The sequence below is a fragment of the Lissotriton vulgaris genome, chromosome 7 (assembly GCF_964263255.1).
Source record: "Lissotriton vulgaris chromosome 7, aLisVul1.2, whole genome shotgun sequence".
Lineage (NCBI taxonomy): Eukaryota > Metazoa > Chordata > Amphibia > Caudata > Salamandridae > Lissotriton > Lissotriton vulgaris.
Genome location: NC_141695.1, coordinates 1,581,819,482 through 1,581,845,097, shown reverse-complemented (window position 1 = coordinate 1,581,845,097; position 25,616 = coordinate 1,581,819,482). Strand labels below are relative to the sequence as shown.

General features: G+C 45.7%; 1 protein-coding gene across 2 annotated transcripts in view; it reads left to right on the top strand.

The window, feature by feature from the left end:
* LOC147706032 (uncharacterized) overlaps nt 1-22,172 on the top strand; it is a 777,463-nt gene extending 755,291 nt beyond the window's left edge. For both annotated transcript variants that reach the window (XM_086932483.1, XM_086932484.1), the window contains 3 exons: nt 9,149-9,243; nt 13,963-14,046; nt 21,905-22,172. In XM_086932483.1, the coding sequence (XP_086788609.1) occupies nt 9,149-9,243; nt 13,963-14,046; nt 21,905-22,021 (296 nt within the window). In that variant the 3' untranslated portion in view covers nt 22,022-22,172. The remainder of the gene's footprint in view (nt 1-9,148; nt 9,244-13,962; nt 14,047-21,904) is intronic.
* The last annotated feature ends 3,444 nt before the right edge of the window (nt 22,173-25,616 follow it).

Here is a 25,616-nt window from a genome sequence, read left to right as displayed (position 1 = left end):
TCTTCGGCGACTTCAACTACTGGTTTAACGATGACAAAGCTGGTCCTCATGCTACGGAATTATTCAAAGCCTTAACCAGCCTCAACATGGCCCAACAAATTACTACTCCCACCCACATTAAGGGCCACACCCTTGACCACATCTGAACCCACGACCTAGTACTATCTCGCCCAGTCATCTCCCCCTGCATTTGACCGGTTTGCTCCTCTCACTGAATTTCCACGCGCCAGACACAGTAATTCGCACAGATTGTTCTCTAGTACACTTAAAGCACAGAAACTGAAGTTACGCCAGTTAGAACGGAACTGGAGACGCAACAACTCTGATACAGACAGAACGCTCTTTGTCGCGGCCCGCAAAGACTACAAAAGCGCGATATCCCTGGCCAAATCTACTCACGTCTCTGACAGAATCCTTTCCGCCCATAATAAATAAAAAGAAATCTTCAAAATCATGAATGATTTCACAGCGGACGACAGAACCTTCCCGACTAGGTTCCTACACTAGAGACATGTAACGCTCTGAATTCCTTCTTTATCGAAAAAATAGCCAACATCAAGAACTCCATTCCTCCCCTCACCCCTGCAAGGTCTGGGGATTCCTCTCCCCTAAACCATCTCTCCCTGACCCATTTCCTCGCCCTCAACCCTAGCACCCTGTCAGAGCTCTCGGCCCATATCAAGTCAGGCTCCCCCAATGACTGCTACCCTCCCTCAGTCTTCAGAGACGTCTGTCTCACTCTACCCTATGGTATCCTTCTCTTGCTGAATGCTTCCCTCAGCACTGGCACGGTCCTCAGCTCTTTCAAGGAGGCCATTCTAGTGCCATTGCTGAAGAAACCAGGAGCAGACCCTGCCAACCTCTCTAACTATCATCCCATTTCCTCCTGCCCTACCTATCCAAGCTCCTTGAGGCCCACGTCACCCGCTGTCTCTCTAATTTCATCGAGAGCTCTTGCTACCTCGAACCCTATCAAGCTGGCTTTAGGCCAGCCCATTCCACCGAGGCCGTTATCTTGGCAGTATTGGATGCCTTGAGGGGGAATGCGGAGAGGGGGACTCCTCAGGCACTTGTGCTACTGGATCTGTCAGTTGCCTTCAACACGGTGGACCACAAGATCCTTCTCCACCGTGTCGGACAGGCCGGAATCCAGGGCCCTGCCTTCGAGTGGATCAAGTCCTTCCTCTTGGGTAGAGCGCAAGCAGTCAGTCTGGGTCCCTTCAGGGCGACCAAGGCACCCACGACATCTGGAGTCCCCCAGGGCTCCTCCCTCTCTCCCTTATTATTTAATCTGTATCTTCGGCCATTGATCCACTCGCTAAAGAGGTGGGACATCACGGTTTTTAACTATGCCGACGATTTACAGATCATTTTCCCTCTCGTTTCTGCCGATGCTGCAAATTGCTTTCAAACAGTTATGCTCCACATACAGCAGTGGATGAATCACAACCAACTAAAGCTAAACCCAGGAAAGACAGAGCTCATCCTGCCTGAAAATAGCTCTGCACACTGGGGCCCCCAGTTCTGGCCAAATGAGCTGGGCCCTCCTCCTGCCCCAGCGAGCACAGTGAAGAGCCTTGGTGTGGTCATCGACGCAGAGCTCTCCCTCAAGGCTCAATTAGGGGCTGTGATCTCATCCAGCATGTTCCAACTGCGCAAAATCCGCAAAATTGCCCACTTACTCACGCATGCGGCACTGGTACAGGTAGTGATCTTCCTGGTACTATCCCGCCTCGATTTCTCCAATTCCCTCTATCATGGTCTACCTCAGTCTCTGCTCTGCCGTCTCCAAATTGTCAAAAAAACCAGGCTGCCAGATTAATCCATAAATCTCCGAAATGGCAATCCACAAAACCCCTGCTGTGCAAACTACATTGGTTACCTATCGAACAAAGGGCAGCCTTTAAGATTGGCTGTCTGACCTTCAAAGCCCTTCATTGCACCAGTCCTTACTTCCTCAAAGCCCTTATTGCGCAGCACCGTCCGGTCCGGTCGGCTCACCTCTACCTGCTAGTCACCTCTACCATAAAACTCAAAAAGTTGGGCGGCCGCAGGTTTGCCCATCTGCCCCCTAAACTGTGGAACCCCCTCCCCCTGTCTGTCAAGACAAGCTGCTCTTTACTGAACTTCAGGAAGCTTTTAAAAACCTGGCTCTTCACTCAAACCAGTTAAGCCTGTCTCACTGCAACCTCTGCACCTTTCAGCACCAGGAAACTTATGGTGTCAGTGCGCTTTATAAATACCGCTTAACATAACATCACATAACAAAAAGGGAGGGTGAGCATAATTGCCTCTAGAGTAATTTCGCATCATTACCACAAAGTTATGCTTGATTAAACAAGGAGGGTGATCCAGCATGAGGCACTATTTTCTTTGCACAGAATAGACCAAAGGATGTATTTTGCCCTAAGACAATGGAGCTAAATGCAACTGTACATGAACAGCAACATCCGGCAACCACTTGTGCTCTCTAAGGGGGTCATTAGGATGACGGATGGACCTGCGTCTGTCTGCCACACCCGAGGTAGAGGAACCGTCCACAGGGGCAGCGGCTGTCCCTCCATACCAATTAGGATGTGACCACCACCCTGGCAGTCACATCCCGTATCTTTACCCTTGCGGCAAGTGCTGCTTGAAGCCGCATCCGCCGCAAGGTTAAAAATGCATGCTTTGCATTTACATGCACAAAGTGGCAGGCACCGTGCGGTGCCTGCCGCTTTGTGCATGCAAATGCAGCAGCCATGTGCACCCCCCACTCCCCCTTCACCCTGGGGGCCCGCATCGAGCCCCCAAAGAAAAGACTGTATGCCTTTCCGTGGCGGCATTGCCGCCACGGAAAGGCATGTCCTACAGCTTATCCTAATATGGCTGGCGGTGTCTGATAGACATCGCCACCATATTAGAGCTTTTCCGTCACGGTCGGAAGGCGCCCGCGGCGGAAAAGCGGCGGACGATCTTCCCGGTCGCCAATGACCCCCAGCCATCCTAATGTGGCGGGGGGTCTTTTCATTCACTGCAGCAGTGATTCCGCATCCTCTGGGCTGGTGGTAGCTTCCGCCGGCCCGGAGGATGCAGAATCACCGCAATCCTAATCGAGCCCTAAGTTTGTTGTTCCTGTCCTCCTGCAGTAGGCTTTTTTACCCATATGACTCAAGCAGGTGTAATTGCATAATTTTAGTAAGTTCACATCACAAGAGTAATACAGAATTACCAAAATGACTCCAATTACTCTGGCGTAATTAACATTTCTCCCACGCCTTCTAATTACCCCGCACATTGCATCACTCATGACATCTTCTATGACATCCTTGATAAGGTTACTGCAACATATGCAACAAAAAAAGAAACGATTTAAAATAAAATATTATTAATTTATAACACAAAACTAATACTATTTTACAAAATAGTTATAAATCAATGTCATTTATCACAATATTAAATAAAACAATATTTAATACTTGAAAATGTTCTTATCTGCAACATTCTGCCCCACAATATTCTTCTAAACATACTATTAGTTGTACACCAATAGCTGACAAAACATCAATGACTGTATTATATACAATGAACACTTAAGGCTATATCATGCAAGGAGAGCACAAGTTGTGCTAGTTTGCAATTGGTGCCTGCCTCTGTTTATTTCTGATTGGTGTTTAATGTGCAGCAGTTTTTTACCACCTTAGTAAGTGGTAAGTGATTGTTTAACAAAGGATACAAAGCAAGTGTCCCTGCTCTGGAAGAATGCTGATCACTGGCCATTCCATTCTTCTAGAGAATAACAAACCCTCCGGACGTCAGCATCAGTGCCCTCATCTTGTTTCTGCTTTTTAAAATTGTGTATGTAAATTATTATTAAATTCTAAGCATTTTTAGGGCGAGGCCTCCGCCCACGTAAGTGGGAGGAGTTTCGAGATCCTAATGTTAAAGAAGAGAAAAAAAAAGTATCTCCTAGGGCTTTGGCGAGAGAAATTCCACACATTCCTTAGAGTGTTCTGTCATCTGGCCAGTGATTCGTCTTCCTTGTGTTGTCGTTTTAATAGGCTTGAAGTGATAGGGTAAATGTAGTTTTCGGACGCCATTTTGGGCATTTTTCGTGCGTGCTCGCGCAAAGAAGTACATTAATTATAATTAGGAGCTGTCAGGGTGCCTCCGTAAGTGAATCCAGATGGCCGGGCGCGTTCACCATTCAGCAGCGCTCCGCGCGCTGCTGCTGCATGCCAGGCCGGGAAAGGGCTTCATTAGCCTCACTCATCCGGCGCTGAGACAGCAAGACACGGGGGCCCACGCCCCCCTCCCTCATCGGTATCGGCGAAGCTCGGCCCACCCTGCCTACCACTTGCCATGCAAACGAGAAGCACCAGTATCGAACGACAGCCCTCCTGCTTCTGGGCGCTATCGAAATACAGACGTTACTTTGGTGCAGTTGATGGCGACAGAACAGCGCAGCTGCCCCCTCGTGAGCTGGGTACTAGTGAGACTGCGCCCTCGTGAACTGTGCAATAGTGAAACTTTGCTACAGCTGTGGCGACCAGCGCAGCTGCCCCCTCGTGTGCTCCGTGGCGTACAATCACCTGGTGGTTAGTTGGCATGGTTTGTTCATTCGTTCTGTCGCTTGTGACTGGAGCTGACCACGCCGCTGGTGAACAGCGCAGCTGCGCTCCCTACTGGCAGATATTAGTGAAACTGTGAGTAGCTGATGACGCGTGGTGCACGTTCACCAATTTCCATCTACACTGTGTCAGCGCGTAGAAATCCTCACCGGTGAGTGGTGCCACTACAAATCTTTGACTGAATGTCTGTCAGGAATGTAGTGACTGCGGGTCGTGTAGATTCGAGGAGGGCAAAGGTCACGTACTCAATGAGAGGTGGCAGCGGCTGAAGGCACGGAGTACAGCGGCTCCACTGTGTGGTCTGAGGCGCACTGAGGCCACAAGCACCTACCTCTTTTCCAATGGGTGAGAGTTTTGACTGACTGGTGTGAAACAGAGCAGCTGCACCTCAGCCTTCGGGCACAATTAAAGTTTTCTCGTCGTGTATGAAGCCAAAAACAAACACAAAGCGCCTAATTTGGGCTGGGTGCGTTTAAACTCAAAGGGCACCGGCGAACACAAAGCACGGCTGCGTGACAATGTGAAAGCGACGACATTTTGTCAAGTTGTGGCCCGAGTTTGCATCCTGGGGGGTTTTAAAGCTCTCTCCGCACCTTTACAAATTGAAATAAACGGACGGGGGTTTGCCCAAGATCACAACGTGTGGCCGAGGCTACCAGAGGCTCGCCATGCGTCCTTGACGCCACGAAGTAGGAGCCCCGTTGATGGTGGGATGCGCGAGTGACTACGTTTAAGCGCCTCGAAGCCCCTCGCCATCCTCATATAGGAGCTTCCAGGGCCCAGTACATATGTCTATAGGATAAGGCTGCCGAGGGGCCCTAGACCTCCCCCCCTGAGGGTGAGTATAGCGCCCTCGCTTGAGCCTCTCCCGCCAAAAGTTGGTCGCTGCCCTCCACCGACCACCCGCCCCCTGTCCACCCGCTGTCACACCCGCAGATGAGAGCAACCGCCGCCGCGAGACTCCCCACCCTCCCTCCAGGCAGCGGCATTTTATTGTAGCGCCTTGAAGCAGGCCGGTATTCTGTATACATTCCCCATTTACTGCACGCGCAGTCCAGCTTCACTTTGAAAAGGGCGCCTCAGGTCACTCTCGAAAGACAGAACCACCAGTTTCTGCGTACCATCAAAGAGAAAATACCAAGTGCCCCGCCCCTACCCCCCCCATACCCAAGTTGGAAGCCATCCACACCATGGTGTTATTGGAAGGGAGGAGCATTAATAACTTTCAGCTGCCTTTGAAATACAGAACTGTCTTATTCTGGGCGCAATCCAGGCAGTTTGAGGGTTAAATTCAGCTGTTCTTTTTCAACACGTTCTGGCAGGCACCCAGCTCTGTATTTATAATACCTACACGAACAACTCCTGCTCTCATACAATGTACTTAAAACCAACATAATTCCACGGCATTTTAGACGTATTTATTTGTGAAGGCTGGGAAAGGATTAGTAATGTTGAAGAAAAAAACAAATTTACATAAACGCAGCATTTACATTCTTAAGTTTATGCCTTGCAAGGAGGCAAAGATGGCCATTTGTGCCAAACCGAGAAGTTGATTTAACTAGAGTAGTGGGCATGGCTTCTGGGCTTATTATTCTATGTTCCTAATTTTAATTTCGAGCCGTGCACGACGAGTGCGAGTTGTGCAGCACGTTCTAAACATGGGTGTCCAAAGTAGGCCCAAGAGGCAAAACCGCGCCAGATTTTAAGGCAACAAAGGTAAAATGATTTTATATGCAATTGATCAGAATCGAACTCTTTTACCTGGTTAGCAGTTAAACTAACAAACTTCCATGAATCCGGCTTATGGACAAATGCTGAACGCCACTGCTGCACATATTTGACCCACTGTTAAAATCAGTTTTTGATCTTTATTTGGGGTAGGAGGGCTTTTGACAGTGAGTGCAGAGTGACAGCAAGTGACAATGAATGCAAAGTGACAGCAAGTGACAGTGAATGCAGAGTGACAGCAAGTGACAGTGCATGCAGAGTGACAGCAAGTGACAGTGAGTGCAGAGTGACAGCAATTGACAGTGAGAGCAGAGTGACAGTGACTGCAAACTGAGTGCAGAGTGACAGTGACTGCAGACTGAGTGCAGAGTGACAGTGAGGGCTGAGTGACAGTGAGGGCTGAGTGACAGTGAGGGCTGAGTGACGAGTGACAGTGAGGGCTGAGTGACAGTGAGGGCAGAGTGACAGTGAGTGCAGAGTGACAGTGAGTGCAGAGTGACAGTGAGTGCAGAGTGACAGCAGAGTGACTGCAGAGTGACAGTGAGTGCAGAGTGACACTGATTGCAGAGTGACAGCAGAGTGACAGTGAGTGCAGAGTGACACTGATTGCAGAGTGACAGCAGAGTGACAGTGAGTGCAGAGTGACACTGATTGCAGAGTGACAGCAGAGTGACAGTGAGTGCAGAGTGACAGTGAGTGCAGAGTGACAGTGAGTGCAGAGTGACAGTGAGTGCAGAGTGACGGTGAGTGCAGAGTGACGGTGAGTGCAGAGTGACGGTGATTGCAGAGTGACAGTGATTGCAGAGTGACAGTGATTGCAGAGTGACACTGATTGCAGAGTGACAGCAGAGTGACACTGATTGCAGAGTGACAGCAGAGTGACACTGATTGCAGAGTGACACTGATTGCAGAGTGACACTAGAGTGACACTGATTGCAGAGTGACACTGATTGCAGAGTGACACTAGAGTGACACTTATTGCAGAGTGACACTGATTGCAGAGTGACACTAGAGTGACACTGATTGCAGAGTGACACTAGAGTGACACTGATTGCAGAGTGACACTAGAGTGACACTGATTGCAGAGTGACACTAGAGTGACACTGATTGCAGAGTGACAGCAGAGTGACACTGATTGCAGAGTGACACTGATTGCAGAGTGACACTGATTGCAGAGTGACACTAGAGTGACACTGATTGCAGAGTGACACTAGAGTGACACTGATTGCAGAGTGACACTGATTGCAGAGTGACACTAGAGTGACACTGATTGCAGAGTGACACTAGAGTGACACTGATTGCAGAGTGACACTAGAGTGACACTGATTGCAGAGTGACACTAGAGTGACACTGATTGCAGAGTGACACTAGAGTGACATTGATTGCAGAGTGACAGCAGAGTGACACTGATTGCAGAGTGACAGCAGAGTGACACTTATTGCAGAGTGTGAGTAGTGTGAACAGTGTGTAAGTGTGCAGGGTGCACATTGTGTGAGTGTGCAAGATGAGTCTGCAGGATGAACATTGTGTGACTATGCAGGGTGAACAGTGTGAGTGTGCAGTGTCAGCAGTGTGTGAATGTGTAGGGGCAGTGTGTGAGTGTGCAGGAAACAAACACTCAAAGTAAGTCCACCACACACATACATACCACCACACACAAGAAGACACACACACCATACACACACATACACCACACACACACACATACCACACACACACACACCACACACACACCATATACACACCACACACACATACACGACACACACATACCACACATACACACCACACTCATCACCACTCATACACACCACACTCATCACCACTCACCCCCACAGACTCACCCCCACAGACTCACCACTACAAACACAACCACACACACAACAACACCAGCCGTCAGTACATGCTTTCACCAGGGCCAAACACCACCAGGCATCAATGCACTTTTTCACCAAACACAAACACCATCAGGCGTACAACACCAGGCAGCCGTCAGTGCATGCTTTTACAAGGCGCACTCAGCAGCAACTGTCGGTGCACGCTTTCACCAAACACACACCATCAGCCATCTCTGCACGCTTTTACCAAACACACACCACCAGCCGTCAGTGCACGCTTTCACCAAACACACACCATCAGCCATCTCTGCACGCTTTTACCAAACACACACCCACCAGCCGTCAGTGCACCCTTCCACCAGGCACACACACCTCCAGGCGCCAGTGCACTCTTCCACCAAACACACACACCAACAGCCATCAGTCCACGCATCAATTGTTAACGCATCCACAATTAACTATTGTAGCAATCGCTGTATGATACACTTTACTTTTAAACATATTCATCTAAAGCACAGCATGCAACCATTGGTAAAATTACAATCTAACCCACATAATTCCACTACACACCACATGCACACACTCCATAACACATGGCAAAAAGACATTGGCATTTACAATGCCATTAGCTCAAACTCAAATAAATCCGAGCCCGATTGCATTTCTAATGCTTGTTGTACTTTACTATTAGAAAAGGAACTGAGTTATCCGAGCTTGTAATCCTTCAGTAGAGTGTACAAGTCTCCACATGATTCCTCACATGCCAGTTCTGTTCCATTCTCCATTCTGTCTTCAGTGATTTCAGATAATGGTTCATTTTCCTGAGAAGGAGATTTAATGAGTTTGGTTCTCGAATCTGCTGCCAGAAAATTAGACCAAACATATTTCTCAAGATCATTAAATAATGATTATTTGGTAGGTAAGTGCGATAAGTTGATTGTTTTCTAAAATGAAGCAACTTTTCTTAATTAGTTGTAGGGAAACAGCTGGAAAAGCTTATTGAATACAGCAAACAGCTGAAAGATAAGACGCCTGCTCGAGAAGAACCATTCCACAAACAGCTAAAGGTAAAATTGCGCCACCAGCCTCTTCTTTTTAATTGTACACCCAAAATGTGTCGAGTCAAAATCTGCTTGTTCTTCACTCTTCCAGCAGGGGCGGCTCCTCCATATGGACAGAGGTGCGTCGCCCCACTGCTTTCTTGCAGTTCGAGAAGTAGAAACATAAAATGATATTGCACCGGGAGCAAACAATCACAATGCTCACTAGTATGATGTATGCGCTGCTCCCACAGCATCTGCGAACTCCGGCTCCCCTGGGGGCAGCTCATCCATGTGAAAGCACAGAGCAGCTGCCTCTTGTTTTCACGCCGATCGCATAGCGTCTATGGGGAGGCCGTTTTGTGCAGTGTGCATGACTGGTTTGGTCAGCCCTAGGGATAACCAAACAGTCAGAGCCCACAGCATTCGGCTAGCCACTCCTCCCCGACCCGCCCACCCGCCCAATCAAACCCTTCTTCTGCTATCTCAGAGTGCGAGAAGCAGAAACATAAAATGGTATTGACTGGGCGCAAACAATCACAATGGGCCTGATTATGATGTGTGCGCTGCCCTAGGACAGCCGTGAACTTGCACTCCCCTGGGGGCAGCGCATTCATGTGAAAACACAGAGCAGCTGCTCCATGTTTTCACAGTGCAAGCGGCACCCGCCTGCACTTTCACTGTGGAATAGAGATCCTTTTGTAGTCAGGTACAGTCAGTGACTGCACCTGCCTGTAAGGGGATGTCTGGGCGGTCCATGGGATCCCCCACTTCCCCCTGCAGAGGGCTGATGTCAGGAAGCACACTGACAGTGTGCCACCTTTTAAACGGTGTACTGTCAGTGCGCCTCCTGAGGGCATCTTTTACTCTGGGCCCGCATCTGTTATATAGCATAGGCACAGAATCAAAGGAATACCCTCATTAGCATATGGCAAGCCCCTATGGAAATGAAGGAACATCCTCTGAAGGCAACACTGGTGCTTTGGGTGCGCCAGTGGTATCAGTATTGTAAAAGGGGATGCACAAGCATCAGCACTCCCTTCTACAATACCAAAATGCCCTGGAGTTGCGCAAAGCGGGCGCAAACGCCCATTGTGCCCCTGGGGCAATTATTGTAATACGGCCCCTAGGGTGAAAATAATTCTACATTTATCCATGATTTTATAAATATATAGATGATTTTTTATTTATGTTTTATATGGGTGGTCATGTGACTCAAAGTGAAGTAAAGTATTACCATTATAAAAGCCTGTGGCCAAAGCACAACATTTACCAGGACTGCATGTGCGCCTATACAACCCTTAGTAAATAAACATTGTATGTTTTTTATAAAGACCAGGACCTGAGCATTTCTTCAGTTTGAAGGCCCTTCTAAAAATGTATGTGTAATCAATGTAACATCATGTAACTGCAAAGCAAAACATAAAAGTAGATATAAACTGGAAATAGTCAATTTCAAAATTGATAATCCACCATTATGACTGGCATATCCCATCCTGGAATTACGTTTCCCAGGTTTTAGAGTAGAGCTAAGGGCTGCAGGCAGCTGCCTGGCCCGGGCCTAGCAGTAACAGCAATAAAGGGGAGTAGCAAATGCTCTCTTCTCACCTCCTCTAACCATCCCTGTCCATGATCCGACCCCACAGCCCTAAAAAAGTCTGCCTATTTACTATCTGCTACAACAGGTGGTCAATGTGTGAGGAATTTGGCATGTACCTTTCCCTGGAAGACACTCGCCGGTGGGGGGGCGGAGTGGCATGGGTATGGGTGTAATTTTAAATTAAAAATAAAGAAATAAATGTTGCCGTCCATAGTTGTGCCTGTATCGCTTAGTCTTGGCAGGAATTATCTACAGTCAGCCTCCTTCCCCTCCACTAAGCCAATCACAATGCTGCAATGGCAGCGTTGTGATAGGCTGTAATGCCGACCACACAGGCGTCTATGGGGAGGCTGTTTTCTCCATGCAGGCTGCATGCAGCCTACATGCAGAAAACAGGAGTGTGCATGACTTGTTTGGTTGGCCCTGGGGATGACCAAACAGTCAGCGCTCACAACATTGGGCTAGCCACCCCTTTTTGATCCGCCCACCCACCCGCCCGCTCCCAACCAAACCCTTCTTCTGCTTTCTCGGAGTGCAAGAAGCAGAAACATAAAATAGTATTTGCACGGGGCGCAAGCAATCACAATGCACAATACAGCCCTAGAAACATGATACAGTTCCTGTGCTGGTCTCGTAGACTTTTGTTCAAAACAGAACAATAGTCCCTAACAGTCCAACATCCTAATGCAAAGTATCTAAAAACGTCTGTTTGAATTTGGGGTGTAGGGCTAAGAGGTCTAGGATGCCAGCCTTTGGACTGAAATTATTCTACAGATGACATAGGGCCCCATTAGGATGACGGGCGGACTTAGTCCGCCCGCCATCCTATCGGAATTCGGGACCGCCTGCCATAAGGGCGGGGGTCCCGTGGGGGGTATTAGGATGCGCCTGCTACAGTGGCGGGCGCATCCTGCATTGCTAACATTGTGGTGGGCGGTGCTCTCAGCATCGCCCGCCACAATGCTAAAAATGCAGATTTGCATTTACATTAACAAAGCGGCAGGCACCGCGTGGTGCCTGCCACTTTGTTAATGTAAATGCAGGGGGGTACCACAGGTACACCCCGTGTGCACCCCCCACCTGTCCTTCACTCCGGGGGACCGCAGGGGGCCCCCGAAGTGAAGACCACATGCCTTTCCGTGGCGGCGATGGGCATATGTTCTGGGCAATGCTAATATGGCTGATGGTGTCTAATAGACACCGCCACCATATTAAACCTTTTCCGCTCCGGCCGCAAGGCGACCGGGGCGGAAAAGCAGCGGACGGTCTTTCCGTCTGCCGCGGTCTCCCCCGCCATACTAATGCAGGGGGAATTTAGGTGTGGATGGCAGGCCGATTGCCCCGCCAGACCGGCGGTGGCTACCGCCAGCCTGGCAGGGGCAATCCACCCGCCATCCTAATGGGCCCCATAGTATCTATTACATTTTATGTCATGGCCTGACTCATAAGGAAAAGTGCACCCAGTTGAAAACAGGAGCAATCATGCACTGGGAAAGCCTCGCCAAGTACAGAAATCCACTGTACTATTGGATTTGTCATGACTTTTATTAGGCTGGTTATTTCCCTCGTTCACAATTCCATGCTGTGTGAAGGACATTGAAATGTGCAAAAGTACATTTAGTTTTTTACCGAAGGAAAACATGTGTGCCCATGAATAAAACATTTCTCCAATGCTGCCAACAAATATTGTGGTAATCCTTTCTGTATTCAAAATCCTAACAGCAGTTAAAACTTTGACCACTAGCAGTTTGGAAAAGTGTAGGATTTCTTTTTGCAAACACCCATACACATACACGTATTTGGTCGTTTGCAAACGTACACGGTTAAACACCACTTGTGCCACATGCTTTCCACCTCTTGTATGTGATTTATTGCTGCAGATTTTTTTGCACGTGTGGTTTAGACATCTGCACTAGTAGAACCACTTGCACCAGGAATCCTGTTGTGAAGTCCTGGAAGGCATTAATGGAGATATTGTCAGCCATACACATACATTTAGGGTCCAAACAAACATCTTTTTTTAATTGAGTCCAATGTCTAAGCGAACAAGGCCGCAAAACTTCGAGTGTGTTAAAGGCTAAATTGAGTTGCCCCCAAATAGAACTAATCTCATGCATCAGACCCTTTCCAGTAGAACAGTGCTGCTCAACTTAGGTCCATGAATGATAGATCCATGCTGATTTTCTGAAGGTGCATACCTTTAAACCATCATTAATGGTACTGATTTACATAGTCAGTGGTTATCCTTAAAATTTGGCATCAATATTACCTATTTTGCCCTATGAAGCACACCCCCACTCTAGAGAGCACTTCTTATCTACTTGTTGCCAAAGCCTAACCATGGTATTGTTAGAAGGAAGATCAACACCTGCTTCTGGTCTACAAACATTCTTCATACTTCCTCTGCTCCGCCAATCACTACCAACTACCACCTTTAAAACCTCTTCGGAACCATGTACTTTCCATAATTATTAAAATACACACCAATCAATCAATCAATCAAAGACATTTATAGAGCGCACTACCTACCCGTAGGGTCTCGAGGCGCTTTGGGGGGGGGGGGGTGCCACTACTGCTCGAACAGCCAGGTCTTGAGCTTCTTCCTGAAGGAAAGGTGGTCTTGGGTCAGGCGCAGGTCGGCCGGGAGGGAGTTCCAGGTCTTGGCGGCCAGGTAGGAGAAGGACCTTCCTCCTGTAGTGGCTCTGCGGATGCGTGGGACGGCGGCGAGGGCGTGGCTGGCGGATCGGAGGTGGCGTTTGGGAGCGTAGAAGTTGATTCGGTTGTTGAGTACCCTATAGCTTCTTGTAAACAAATCTCTGCTCTTGGACCAGTTAAGGAAGTGTAATAAGCCATAATAATGCATTTTCTTTGATACCAGTTTTCGTGTGGTATCCTTAAGTTGACAAAAGAAACAAGCATTTTTCAAGAGCTCTCAGTTTATCTTCATGAAGATGTAAGCCAGCGATGCATATTCCTACATTGTGGAGTAGATAAGTTGATGGAGCATGCAATTGTATGATATTGACACTTGAATAAATTCATAACCAGCCAACACCAATTAAGATAGACTCTGCTTTTAGCATTTGGGCTATTGCTTATTTTGTGCACATGTATTTACTATTAACGGCATGAGTTTTATGTCACAGGATATCATCCAGAAATATGAAGAGAAATATGCACAACTGTCAAAAAGATGTGAGGAGATGAAGAAACTGTACAATGATGTACTGGTAAGTACGGCAGTGTTTGTCTGCGAGGATGTGTAAAGGAACCATGGGTCGCGTTCGCAGAGTTGCACTACGCGGAACTCTGCAAAGTGCAAAAAAATCTCTGCCGCACTACGCGGAGCTCCACAAGCGGCAGAGTATGATAGAAAAATGACGTTATTGGTGAGTGCAGAGTGCCAGATGCTCGTCCGCACTGCGCAATCATTGCACATGGCACCATGCACAGCGCAAGCAGTCCCTTCTTTCCTTTTCTGCTGCTCAAGTAGATTTTTACTCGAGCAGCTTTCTCAACGCAAATGGGCTGTTTCTCAATGAGAGCAGTCGCGAGCATACGCTGCCACTCACAATGAGAAACCTGACCACCCTGCGTTGAGAAATGTCGCCGGGATGTTCATTTTACACGCTCATGCTCTCCAACTTGATCTCGATCGCAAACAAGGAAAAATCTCACCAGGAGGTTGATTTTCCTTTCTCGTGGATGCCAGCTTGACGTTGATGAATGCGAGCGACGTAAAAAAGAAACTCTGCTCCGCGTAACGTGGAGTGCGGAAAACCTCCCAGGGTTAGTGTAAAGTACAGTGAATGCATTTACATCAGTCAGATTTCTATTAGCAATCATTTACCTCCATGATCCAAGCATTTCCTGAACTTTCCCCAAAGGAGCCTGCCCTGTGGAGGTCATGAGCTGGAACTCTTTTATCACTATCTTTCCTTTTTCCAGGTTGGAATACAAATCAAAGTGAAGGTGTTAGCTCAGTCTGAAATGTCATATTAGGAATATGGAGTGTGGGGGTATGAAGATGGAGAGGGTTCTGTGGACTTGACACAGCCTAATTATCAGAAACTGTTCATCATCCCTATTGCAGAGCAAAACATTTGCATTCGCACCTGAGAGAGTGCTAATGAGTTCTATGTTTGGAGAGATCATGATGTAGTGTGGCTAGAGGTTGGTGAGCCAACATATCAACAGAGAGAGCAGAGACAACCCTTGGCTTGGCTCTGGGTCAAAGAACCAATGAACGAGTCGAGCCTTTAAAAATATTTCACATGTAATTCATTATAAAAAATCATGTTAGAATATATTATGTCTCCTGAATTCACAAAACTGTATTGCATTAAAACGCCCCAGCAACTCACCTTAGCACATCGAATTATTTGAGAAGTATTTATTAAATGTGAGAGTTTTCAAACATGAGCTGAGGAACTTTCTTGCTCCGCCCGGATGGCAATGCTATCTATCACTTATCACATTTACCCTACATTTGGCCTAGATTCTTATTCTAGAGATGGAGAAACATTACGAGCTATTAAACACGAAATGTTTTGTACAGGTCAATCTCGAACGGTGCTGTCATAGTATTGTACAAATAAAGGCGGCTCAGTGAAATAAAGTATTTGCTGAGGAGTACACAATTTACTGAAGCCGGGAAGCAGGGATTGAAGTCAGATTTTTCCACTTTCACGTTGCGCAATTCAGCCACTAAGGTCCATATGTATCATAGTTCCGTTTTGCGATTCCTAAATAGCGATTTTTAAGGAATCGCTATTTAGGAATCGCAAAATGGTATGTATGAAGAAAATCGCTTTTAATTAGTGATTCCTTAATCTTCCTTAATTGCGAATTCGCATTTTGCGAATTCGCAATTAAGGAATAATTTCCAATGCATTCCTATGGGCCAGGAGGAGGTTGAAAGATGTTAAATGTGAGTGATGGTTAGTAATGTAGTGTCCTCAAAAGAAGGGGCAACCAGTGAAGTAAAAATGTGTGTTGTACATGTTTAACATTGCATATTAACAACTTAAATAGATAATAAAGCAAAATGAGTCCACAAGGAACTTTAAGGTATGTTTCTGGGCACCAATTAAATTGTATGTTACAATTAATACAAATACAGCTTGTTCGGTAAACTGTAGTTGTGCAAATTCCTTGCTCAACCTTTTTGGTCAGGCACTAAAGTTATAGAAAGGGAGTATGACAACATGTTAGCCTCAAATGTGTTGCCATACGTCTAGATGCATACACAAATCCTGCTTACAGGAGATCCTAGACCATGACAAATGGTAAGAAAAACATTTTCAGCCTCAGGATGGTGCCTGACAGAAGGTTTTAGGGTAGTATTTTTGGCTCCCCAATGGATTACAGTAAACATTTACATTTGTCCCACACAGTTGTTTTTCTATAGAAAGCGCACTTCTCTTAAAGTACACCTTGGTTCTAGACATTGGATCCAGGTTTCATTCTAGTTATCCTACCTTTTAGGAAGACAATGGGCCAGATTCACAAAGGTGGCCTGAGACGACAGTCTAACTTTACGTTTTTCCGTATTCACAAAGGCTATTTATGTGTAGCAATTTTGGACTTTTGTCTCAGTTTAACTTAAGTTTTGGTCTTAAGTTTAACTTTTTGGTCTCAGTTACACTTAAGACCAAAACTTAAGTTTAACTGAGACAAAAGTCTAACTTTACTACTCTTAAATGCCCTTTGTGAATAATGAAAGCCATAAGTTAGACTTTTCGTCTCAGTTCACCTTTGTGAATCGGGCTCTCTGTGTTCAAGACATCACTAAAAACCTCCATTCTCCTCTAGCTCACAACTTCAGCCAGAGTTGTTTTCCTAGTATCGACTTCCTCTGCTGTTTGTTTTTATAATTGTGAGGAGTGTTCAGTCGTCCCTTCAGACAGTGTTTGCCCCAAGCCCGAAATGGCCCACATAAGAACAGTTTACAGTTTACCTGCTACCTTTCCACTTACTGCCCTTCTATATCAAGGATGTTTGTTCAGGTAGCATAACAGAAGTTTGTTATGCATCAGACTGTATCCCTCACCAAAACTCCAAGGGAGTACAGACACACATTTTAAAAAGCTACCTAAACCACAGTTTGATTGGAGGCTGAGTAGACTGAACATTACGCGGAATAGAGGCTAATAATTTTTTATCCCATATGCTTCCATATCCTGTGGTTTTATTCAGTAGCTTCAAGTTAATGTCAGCTGCAGGAGTGGTTATCATCATTTAAACCATTTGGAAAGTATTGACAAATTAAAAATTTGATGATAAATGGGCCAACCACATTGATCAAATCTTGGTTTCACTTACCTGACCTCTCTGCTGAAATACATATCCACCTCAATCCGAATAGCCCTATTTACCTGTCTCTTTAATAAAAATAGACTACTACTTACTCCAGGAAACATTGTTATGTTCCTTCAATGCTACATTAACCACACCTTTTAAGAGGTTAGGACTGTATTCCTAAAATAGACTTTTTCACCTGCCCCTACGTTTTCAGGGCCTCGTTCACATAAATGAAGGGGTTGAAGGCATTTGTGTTGCCCTTTTTTTAATTTGCATGTATGGGTGTGCAGTTAGAGATAGTCCCACATTTGAACGAATGGTATAGCTCATATGCTATATGGGATTTTACCCATGTACATGACTTACTAAGACATGCCTGTGCTCCCAAAATCGTGCTGAATGGGCACCAAACCAGAGATGGTTTTTTATTTGACTTGGACAAAAAGATGCACTAGATTCCTCCAGGGATCATCCCCCACGGGGCTATTCAGTCACAGTCCGTGCCCATTAGAGGCACTCTAACCAATTAATATTATGGTTGCTCATGCATAGATACTGACTGGAAGGTACTGTATTGTCAGTATCAGATCATGTAGACACTGCACTTTGGCAATCATGGGGGACCATCCAGGCCCATAAGAGTGTGAGTGTGGTCTCTGACTGCAGTCACCTTTCCAAAGACTTTTGAGGTGTTCCTCAGGTGACCTGAGCCACCATCACCAACACACGAAAGTGAAGGTAAACTACTGTTCTCTGTTCCTGTGATCTGCTGTATTCAGGTCATACATACATAGATACATCTCTTTAACTATATCTTAGAGATCATTTGTGTTTGTATCTTTTTAATGAGGCTGTAAAACACACCATCTGCTTTGCACTTTCTTCCACTTCTCACCTTCTTTAGACACCTGGGGTCATATCATGTAAAATGATTCACATTCAAAATCTGAGCTGAGAACACTGTTTAGGTGAAGTAGTGTGGCTCACTGGTTAGAGGCGGCAGACCCGAGAGCAGAGGACGGCCCGGGACCAGGGTTCGATTCCCGGCGCGGCAGGTTTCTGGACCAGGGTCAGCGGACTCGATAATTCTCTCGCCTCGGTGCCCACTCTGATCAGCGATCACACTCGGCAACTCTGGGCATTAGCTTGCCTCATTTTCACTAACGGCCCCACAGACCGCCGGGGATGCCTGGTCTCACCCTGGAGATACCAATTAAGGGACCATCTCTCAGGGAAGCCAGGAAGGTTTTCGCAGCGGTCGAAGCGCCTTGGGACCCTCCGGGTAAGTAGTGCGCTATATAAATGCCTATACATACTGTCTTTGGATGAGTGCAACCTAGAACTGTATTCTATTTTTCCCAATATATGTTCTTTCCCCAGAAAAGGCCCACATTTTCACCTGCTCTGGTGACTAAGCAGTCGTTAAACACTGTCTGGTGGTTTCAAGCTGGCAGTGTATTTTTCAATGTTGAACAACTGGCCTAAAGATAAATATGGGTGCAAGGATCATACTGCAGGCAGGAAGAGTGAGTGACTGCATCCACCAGCGTGAATTCAGTAGAGGGTATCCGGGACACTCATAGGACAGTGCATTAACTTTGAACCACTTCATAGGTAGTACACAAGTACTGCACTTCTCACAAGACTGTTTGCACCTGCACCCGCATTGGCAATATCACAAAGGTACAGGGAAAAGGGCATTCACATGCATGCAACCACACCCCCAAGCAAATGACGAAACAGTCCTTTAGCATTGCACAGGAGCAAAATGTGTTTCCACACATTTGCAAACACTAAACAGGCTACAACGTATGAGTGGCCCATTCTGCAAAATACAAGTGCCCAGGGGTTGCAAAAAAAACCCACATACCCAGTGTGCCCCAGGAACACTTCTGTAATATTACCTCTGGGTTCTTGATTATTGTTATGTGATTTCACTTTTTCAACTCCAAGGCCTGCTGGCCAAGGCTATAGAACGTCCTGTAATGCCTTCTTCCAGTGCAGCTTCTCTGACATGGGACTTGATTGTTATAATCTGAGAGGCCAGCAATTTCTTTCGGACCATGAAAAATAAAACTCGGAAATAAAAACATGCTTTTATTAGTATTTTTCAAACTCTATTAGTTTAATCTTTTTTGATACCCACAATTTGTTTTATAATATTTATAAATATGTTTGTTCTAGTGACGAACACTGACCACAGTTTTGAGAATGGGCCACTGATCACTGCCAAATAACCTTTCCTTTACATTCACAATGAGGCGGGTGTTCAAATGGCCCCTTCATCATTGCTAAAGGGCTACAACCTTATTTGAGTTGATACATAGCATTCGGAATCGCAATTTGGAAGGGGCGCCCTAAATCCTCCCGTTCCAAATTAGAATTCAGTATACATTTCTAAACACATTTGCAATTTGGTAAGTTCTTAAATAATCACAAAATGGGTTTAGAATAAACTAAATAGCCATTTAGCAGAAACAAACCCTGTAATTTAAAATCCCAGGGTTTGCTTACCTTAAATGGCTGGCCATACATTTTTATGCATAAGTGAGAAACTCTGGGAGTGCGATATGTACGTCTTTCAATGGAGAACCATTTACTAACACTTTTGCATTGTGGTAAAGTGATGCAAAGTCACCCAAAGTGGCACAAAGTCACACATGGATACTAACTTTCCAACACAAACGGTATCTTGGCTAAAAAGTTATCTTTTTCAGCAAAAAAAGAATTCACGTTGCTGTATGTTTTTTGCTTCAAGGTACATTACTGGGGCACTACTGTGCAAACAGCCATTGTTTTTTTTACGTAAAAGTCCATCTACTAAGTTAGTCTGATGGGGCCTTACATCAAAACGTAGGTCCCCATTTGTGGGGACATGGGGCCTCATTTATGAGAAATGACGCATCACTGCGTGAAAGCAGGGATGCGTCACTTCACAGTGCGCACTCCTTGCGATATTCCCGATGCGTCATATTTGATGTATGGCACATCATGTCGCAAGGAGTTACAGATACGTCAGTATTTCTGACGTATCTGTAAGCGCAAAAGTGACGCATCCCTGGAGTGTGACACAAAAGTGAAGCAACTCCAGCAATGCGTCCTTTCACATGGGGCAAGTCCCATGTGAAAGGGCCTGCGTCAGTCTTATGCCTGCTGTGAGGCAGGCGCAAGATTTTGACGCAACGGCGTCCTAAAAGTGACGCAGTGAAATCACATAGATTTCACTGCGTCACTTCTACGACCCTTCCTTGCGTCAATACGTCCCCCTTGCATACATTATACCTGGCGCAGGTACAATGTGGCGCAGGGGTTTACAAAGTGACGCATCTACCTAGATGCATCACTTTGTAAATATGGCGCAACAAGGCGCATTTTGTACGCCACTGGTGCATCACAAAAAGTGGCGCACCAGCGGCGTAAAAGTGATGCACAGCCTCATAAATGAGGCCCATGGCATGGGGCAGAACAGCAAGTGAACTTACTGCGCTGCCCTACGTCAAACTGAAACTGCAGGAATGCACCATATTCATCTAAAATGGTGCATTCATCTCCTCTCCCCCAGCACTGGTCCAGTTTTGGCAGCTTAGAGCCAATGCAGGCACTCCAAAACACCAACACAATGCATGTGTGTTGCAGTTCACAGACTACATCCAGTGCAAATAATCCTTCTATGTTTGTCTAGACACATGAATTTGTACTGAAATTGTATGCTACCTGTACAAATCCTGTACTGGACAGCACATGCTCATCTCAGCGAGGTTGTGTGTCACATAAGGCAGTCTTTGGGAGTGTCAGCACAGAGGAAGACAGCAGGGGCAGGTCAATCTTAGTAGATATGGTTGTGCACTGTGTCTTCTCTTTTGCTCAACACAGTACTGTAAATTTGGTTGCTGCTCTGCTTCAAGGTAAAAAATGTCTACATCTGCCCCGTATGTTTATATTTACCTTTAAATATACAATATGACAGAATAGGGTGATGAAACCAAAGAAAAATGTAGGGGCATATTATCAAGGGGGTTTATCTCCGCTTTTTTGGCTTTAAAAGCCAAGAAAGTGGAGATAAAATTATCTCCCTATTACCTAGCTGCCGCTAACACCAGCTAGCGACAGCTAGTAGGAGATACGACCAATTTGGGCCCCACTTTGCATGTCAGTGATATTTATCACTAATGACATGCAAAGTGGGCGTGCCAAGATGTTAGCGACTGGAAACAGTCGCTAACATCGCTATCTCCTATTACCAACTTTTGGAGATATTCGCGCTAAGCGCGAATATCTCCAAAAGCTAACACCTGCCCCTGAGCAGTTCTTAGCCATGTTATCCAATGGTAGGTGGATAACATGGCTAAGAGCATTAGCTCAGTAATGCATGAATATTGCTGACTTTTCAGCGTAATTCATGCATTTCGGCCGATTTTTATCGCTTAGGAGATAAACCTTGATAATGGCAAGGTTCCTAAGTGATAAAATTGCCGCAGCTCGGCGATAAAAATATTGCCGCTAAACCAACATAGCGATAATTATCGTTAGTTGTTGGTAATATGCCCCTAGTTCTTTAATCAATGCCTTCTGATCCTCTGTTATTATTTTAGGATGAAATACTTTAAAGGCTCTGAGAACATTTCTTGATTACAGATTATCACTAACTCATGACAGTTCTTATTAGCATTTATCGATTTAAATGATATTGTTTGGTTTATAGATAAAAGTTATATCCCAAGAGGATGTAGGATACTGGCTCAGCTACATGAAAATTGATATATTTGTGTCTTTGTATTTCTGCAGATAAAGTTTGGAGAATCAGAAGAGCAAGATTCGCAGGAATTGTTTGGCTGGATTTCTTCATTCGTGATTGGGTTTAACAAGGCTTTGTTAGATTTAGGAGTTTGCACGCCGAGGTGACTGGTTTCGACTGGTCAGGCTCAAGTTCATGGAATCTAATAAAAGAATCGCCGCACGTCATTCTGAATGACATTGCAGTGTGTAATTTAGCTGTTAATTAACCACGTTTACTTGCTTTACTAAAAAATAAATACATATGATATTAATGATTTCACCTTTTGTTGTTCTTGTTGCATTGCTCACTAATACCTTTGTCCAGCCACCATCAGTATGTTGTTCGTGGTCACTTCATTTCATATTAATTCAATCTCTTTCAAGAAGTTGGACAGTGGTGGCTGGCATCTACAGTGAGGAGCGGGGTAGGTGTGTACAATCAAAAATAAAAAAAAATATATAAAAATAACAATTACCAAATGACAGGACCTCCTCAATCTCCTTACCTCGTCAAGACTGCAAAGCAGGCCCCAGCAAACTCTCTTGGTCAATCCTGGTACTGCTCACATCATGAGCACATGGGTCTGTCTTGGTGCTCCACAGGACACTAGAGAACTGCACTTACTCTCAACCTATGGGCCCCATTAGGATGGCGGGGATCCACCCGCCATCTTTGCAGTAAAGACCCCCCGCCATATTACAATGGCTGCAATGTTGCAAAAGCTCCATGCGCCTGCCAACGTGGCGGGTGCATTCTAATTGGGAGTGCGGGACCACTGCACCCTCAGTGGGCAGTCCCGTTACCCGAGGGTATGGCAGGCAGACAAAGTCCGCCCGCCATACTAATGGGGCCCCAGGTGTCTTAAGACAGCTAGGCTGAGAGGTTTAAAGTGTGCATGTCTGGCTGGCCATTGCAAGATGGCTGGCCAGAGAGACATGTGCACTTGAAACAGTGCAATGGCAGCTCACCCTACTCCCTGCTGCCACCTAGAAGGTCCGCCTTATCCTGACGCTCGGCCCAGGATTGGGTCATTGAAAAGTTCAATTCTAATGAATGACCATTTTTTTTCCATCTCGGGAACATTTAAGTGTGGCAAGGCTCCTCTGCTCCAATGAAGGAGCCACACCTGAAGTTGCATCCTCCTAATGGTAAGCACTACACAAGATTTGGTTATTCCAAAGACTAAGAACTCCATGATAGGCAACATGTGCTTCTACAAATATGCATAAAATACCCTTTCAGGCTGTATTTACCCCTACATGCACTCATCACAAAAGAATCTCGCAAGAATGCTGAATCGAGAGCAAACTGATATGTGCCTTAATCAGAAATGTAACTGTACAGAAATTATTGCAACCACAGGTGTTAAAATCCAGCAGAATTTTTGTTGGGGAACAATGCAACACTCTGGGCCATATTTACAACAAAGTAACACAGTGCTGTGCTGCAAGCCAGTTGGCTGTGCAGCGCTGTGTTACTTTCAGAGCAAAGGGAGACATCGTATTTACAACATATGTCGTTTCCCTGAGCTCTTCCCTGCGCTGGTGCACAATTGGCTGCCGTGCGCCAATGCAGGCACCATGGTGCAGAAAAACAATCACAGGAGATGGTTTCCTCTTTCTATGTGTGCGACAGAATGCAGCATGCATAGAAACAGGATAAACAATGAGAAATAAAAGTATTTCTCCTCAATGAGCCTCCTTACACCTCCCTTGGGGAGGCGTAGGATTCTGACGCGTTCCCAGGTTTACAAGACATTTTAAATGTGGGAATGCGGTAGAATCCATGGCTGTTGCGTGGGAACCCCCTTTCAAGCAAAGTGCTATGTGAAAAGGGGCTTTATTTACAAGATCACAAAAATCCACACAGGATGGCTTTACGTGTCCTTGTTAATATGGAGCACCACACCATGCCACCAGTGCAACACATAAAAGGGATGTACCTGAGGAGCAAAGGGCTTGTAAATATGCCCCTCTCAGTTTTGCACCCCGGAACTGGTTGACACATGCTCCTATTGCATTAGTTCCCATTCAGAGGTGTAGAATTTGAAATGTATGCAGTAATACTGCACCAGGTGTAGGAAAGTGGAATATTATGTGGTATGGCTGGGTAGCCTTACCATGTAATATTATCACAATATCCCAAAGATGGTTCTTTGATTCACACTAATAAATCCTTAGCTCACTCCAGGTACAGTGGCAAAGAGCAGTCAGGCTTTACTAGCATAACATGTGTTAAGGATTACAGAGCACCAACATGGACGATTAGTAATTGAAACAACTCAAGAGAAATCCAAAATCAATTTATAAAAATATAGTGCATTTTTATTTTTATTTGGACACTTAAATGAACGGAATAGCATACATATAATTGGAGCTATGGATTTTCGAAGCAATATTAAATTAGTACAGTAAAATACATAGACAAAATAGCATTCTGAATGTTGATATTGATAAAAACGATGCCAATGTTTATGATGATACACTCTCATATACGAACGAAATCGCATTGCTATTGTCACATTCGCCCATTATGAACTCTCCATCAACTCCAACTTGAAAATATGTGATCAAGCAGGCTCTGCAACCCAGTCCCACGGTAACTGTTTGGCAGGTAGCCGACAGACAAACTCATGAACAGGAAACACAGGTCCACCCTCTAGATAAGCGCAGGGACACAATAGTCCAGGGAAATTCGCCCTAACAAAGCACACATGGTTATAGGGGAATGGGCATACCCAAAACACCATAAAGTCAGATGCCACATGGAGTTAGGAACACACAGCCAATCAGGCCCAATTTAACACGGCACATGCAGTGCTCACATACCCTTCATGCCGGACATCTGGACACACTAACCTCTGGCACACATTCTGTTCATGCAAGGTGTAGGTCCACCTGCATTTGTTATCAGGGACCATTTATTGATGACTCCACAGGCAGGGCCCACATTTCTTTACCAACAAGGATTTCTGGATGTACTTTTATTGCTCCAAAAACGGTCTAAAAATTGCTTGGATTGATTGTACTTTGAGGCAGTCCACATGCAAGTTTCTGTATGCTGTACTCCTGGCTGCAGTATTTAATTAAACAAACTGTTCCTGTTTTGCCAAACACTTTTTGTCTTTTGTATTTTCAAGGTAAAATTCATATTTGAGCAACACAGTCAACGGCAAAAACCACAAGTGCCAATCGGTCAGTTGCAGGTCAAGGTTTGTGGAACCCTTACAGGATTAATCTCCCAGGACCAGGCCACAACAGTCAGATCAATTTTACCTAGCCAATTCAATCTGGGTGCAGAGTTGTTCTATGTGTCCTTGGTGCTGAATGTGAGCCGCAGGTGGTGCTGTTTTTACCACTTACACTGCAAGTAACAAAATGTAAAAGCACATCAGGTACACAGCTGCAGACATTAATTGATGGTTGCATGGTGTTCGCTGTAGATGCTGCGTCAAGTGTGGGGGTCGGTTGCTGGATTGGTGACAAAACACCTTGGCAGCTGTAACAAACTGAAAAGCTTCTGGAACTTCACTGGGTCAGGGGGAGCAATAATGTAGCAGCCTGAAACTTCAGGGCAGGTGGGACTACAAATCCCACAATGCACAGGACCCACTGGATTTGGGCAATCCCTCAGACGGCCCGACGGCCAGTGATTCTTCAGATCCAGTGAGTGTTTTTACCTGCCGATTTCAGGAGGCAATGTCTACTAGTCCAGGGAGAC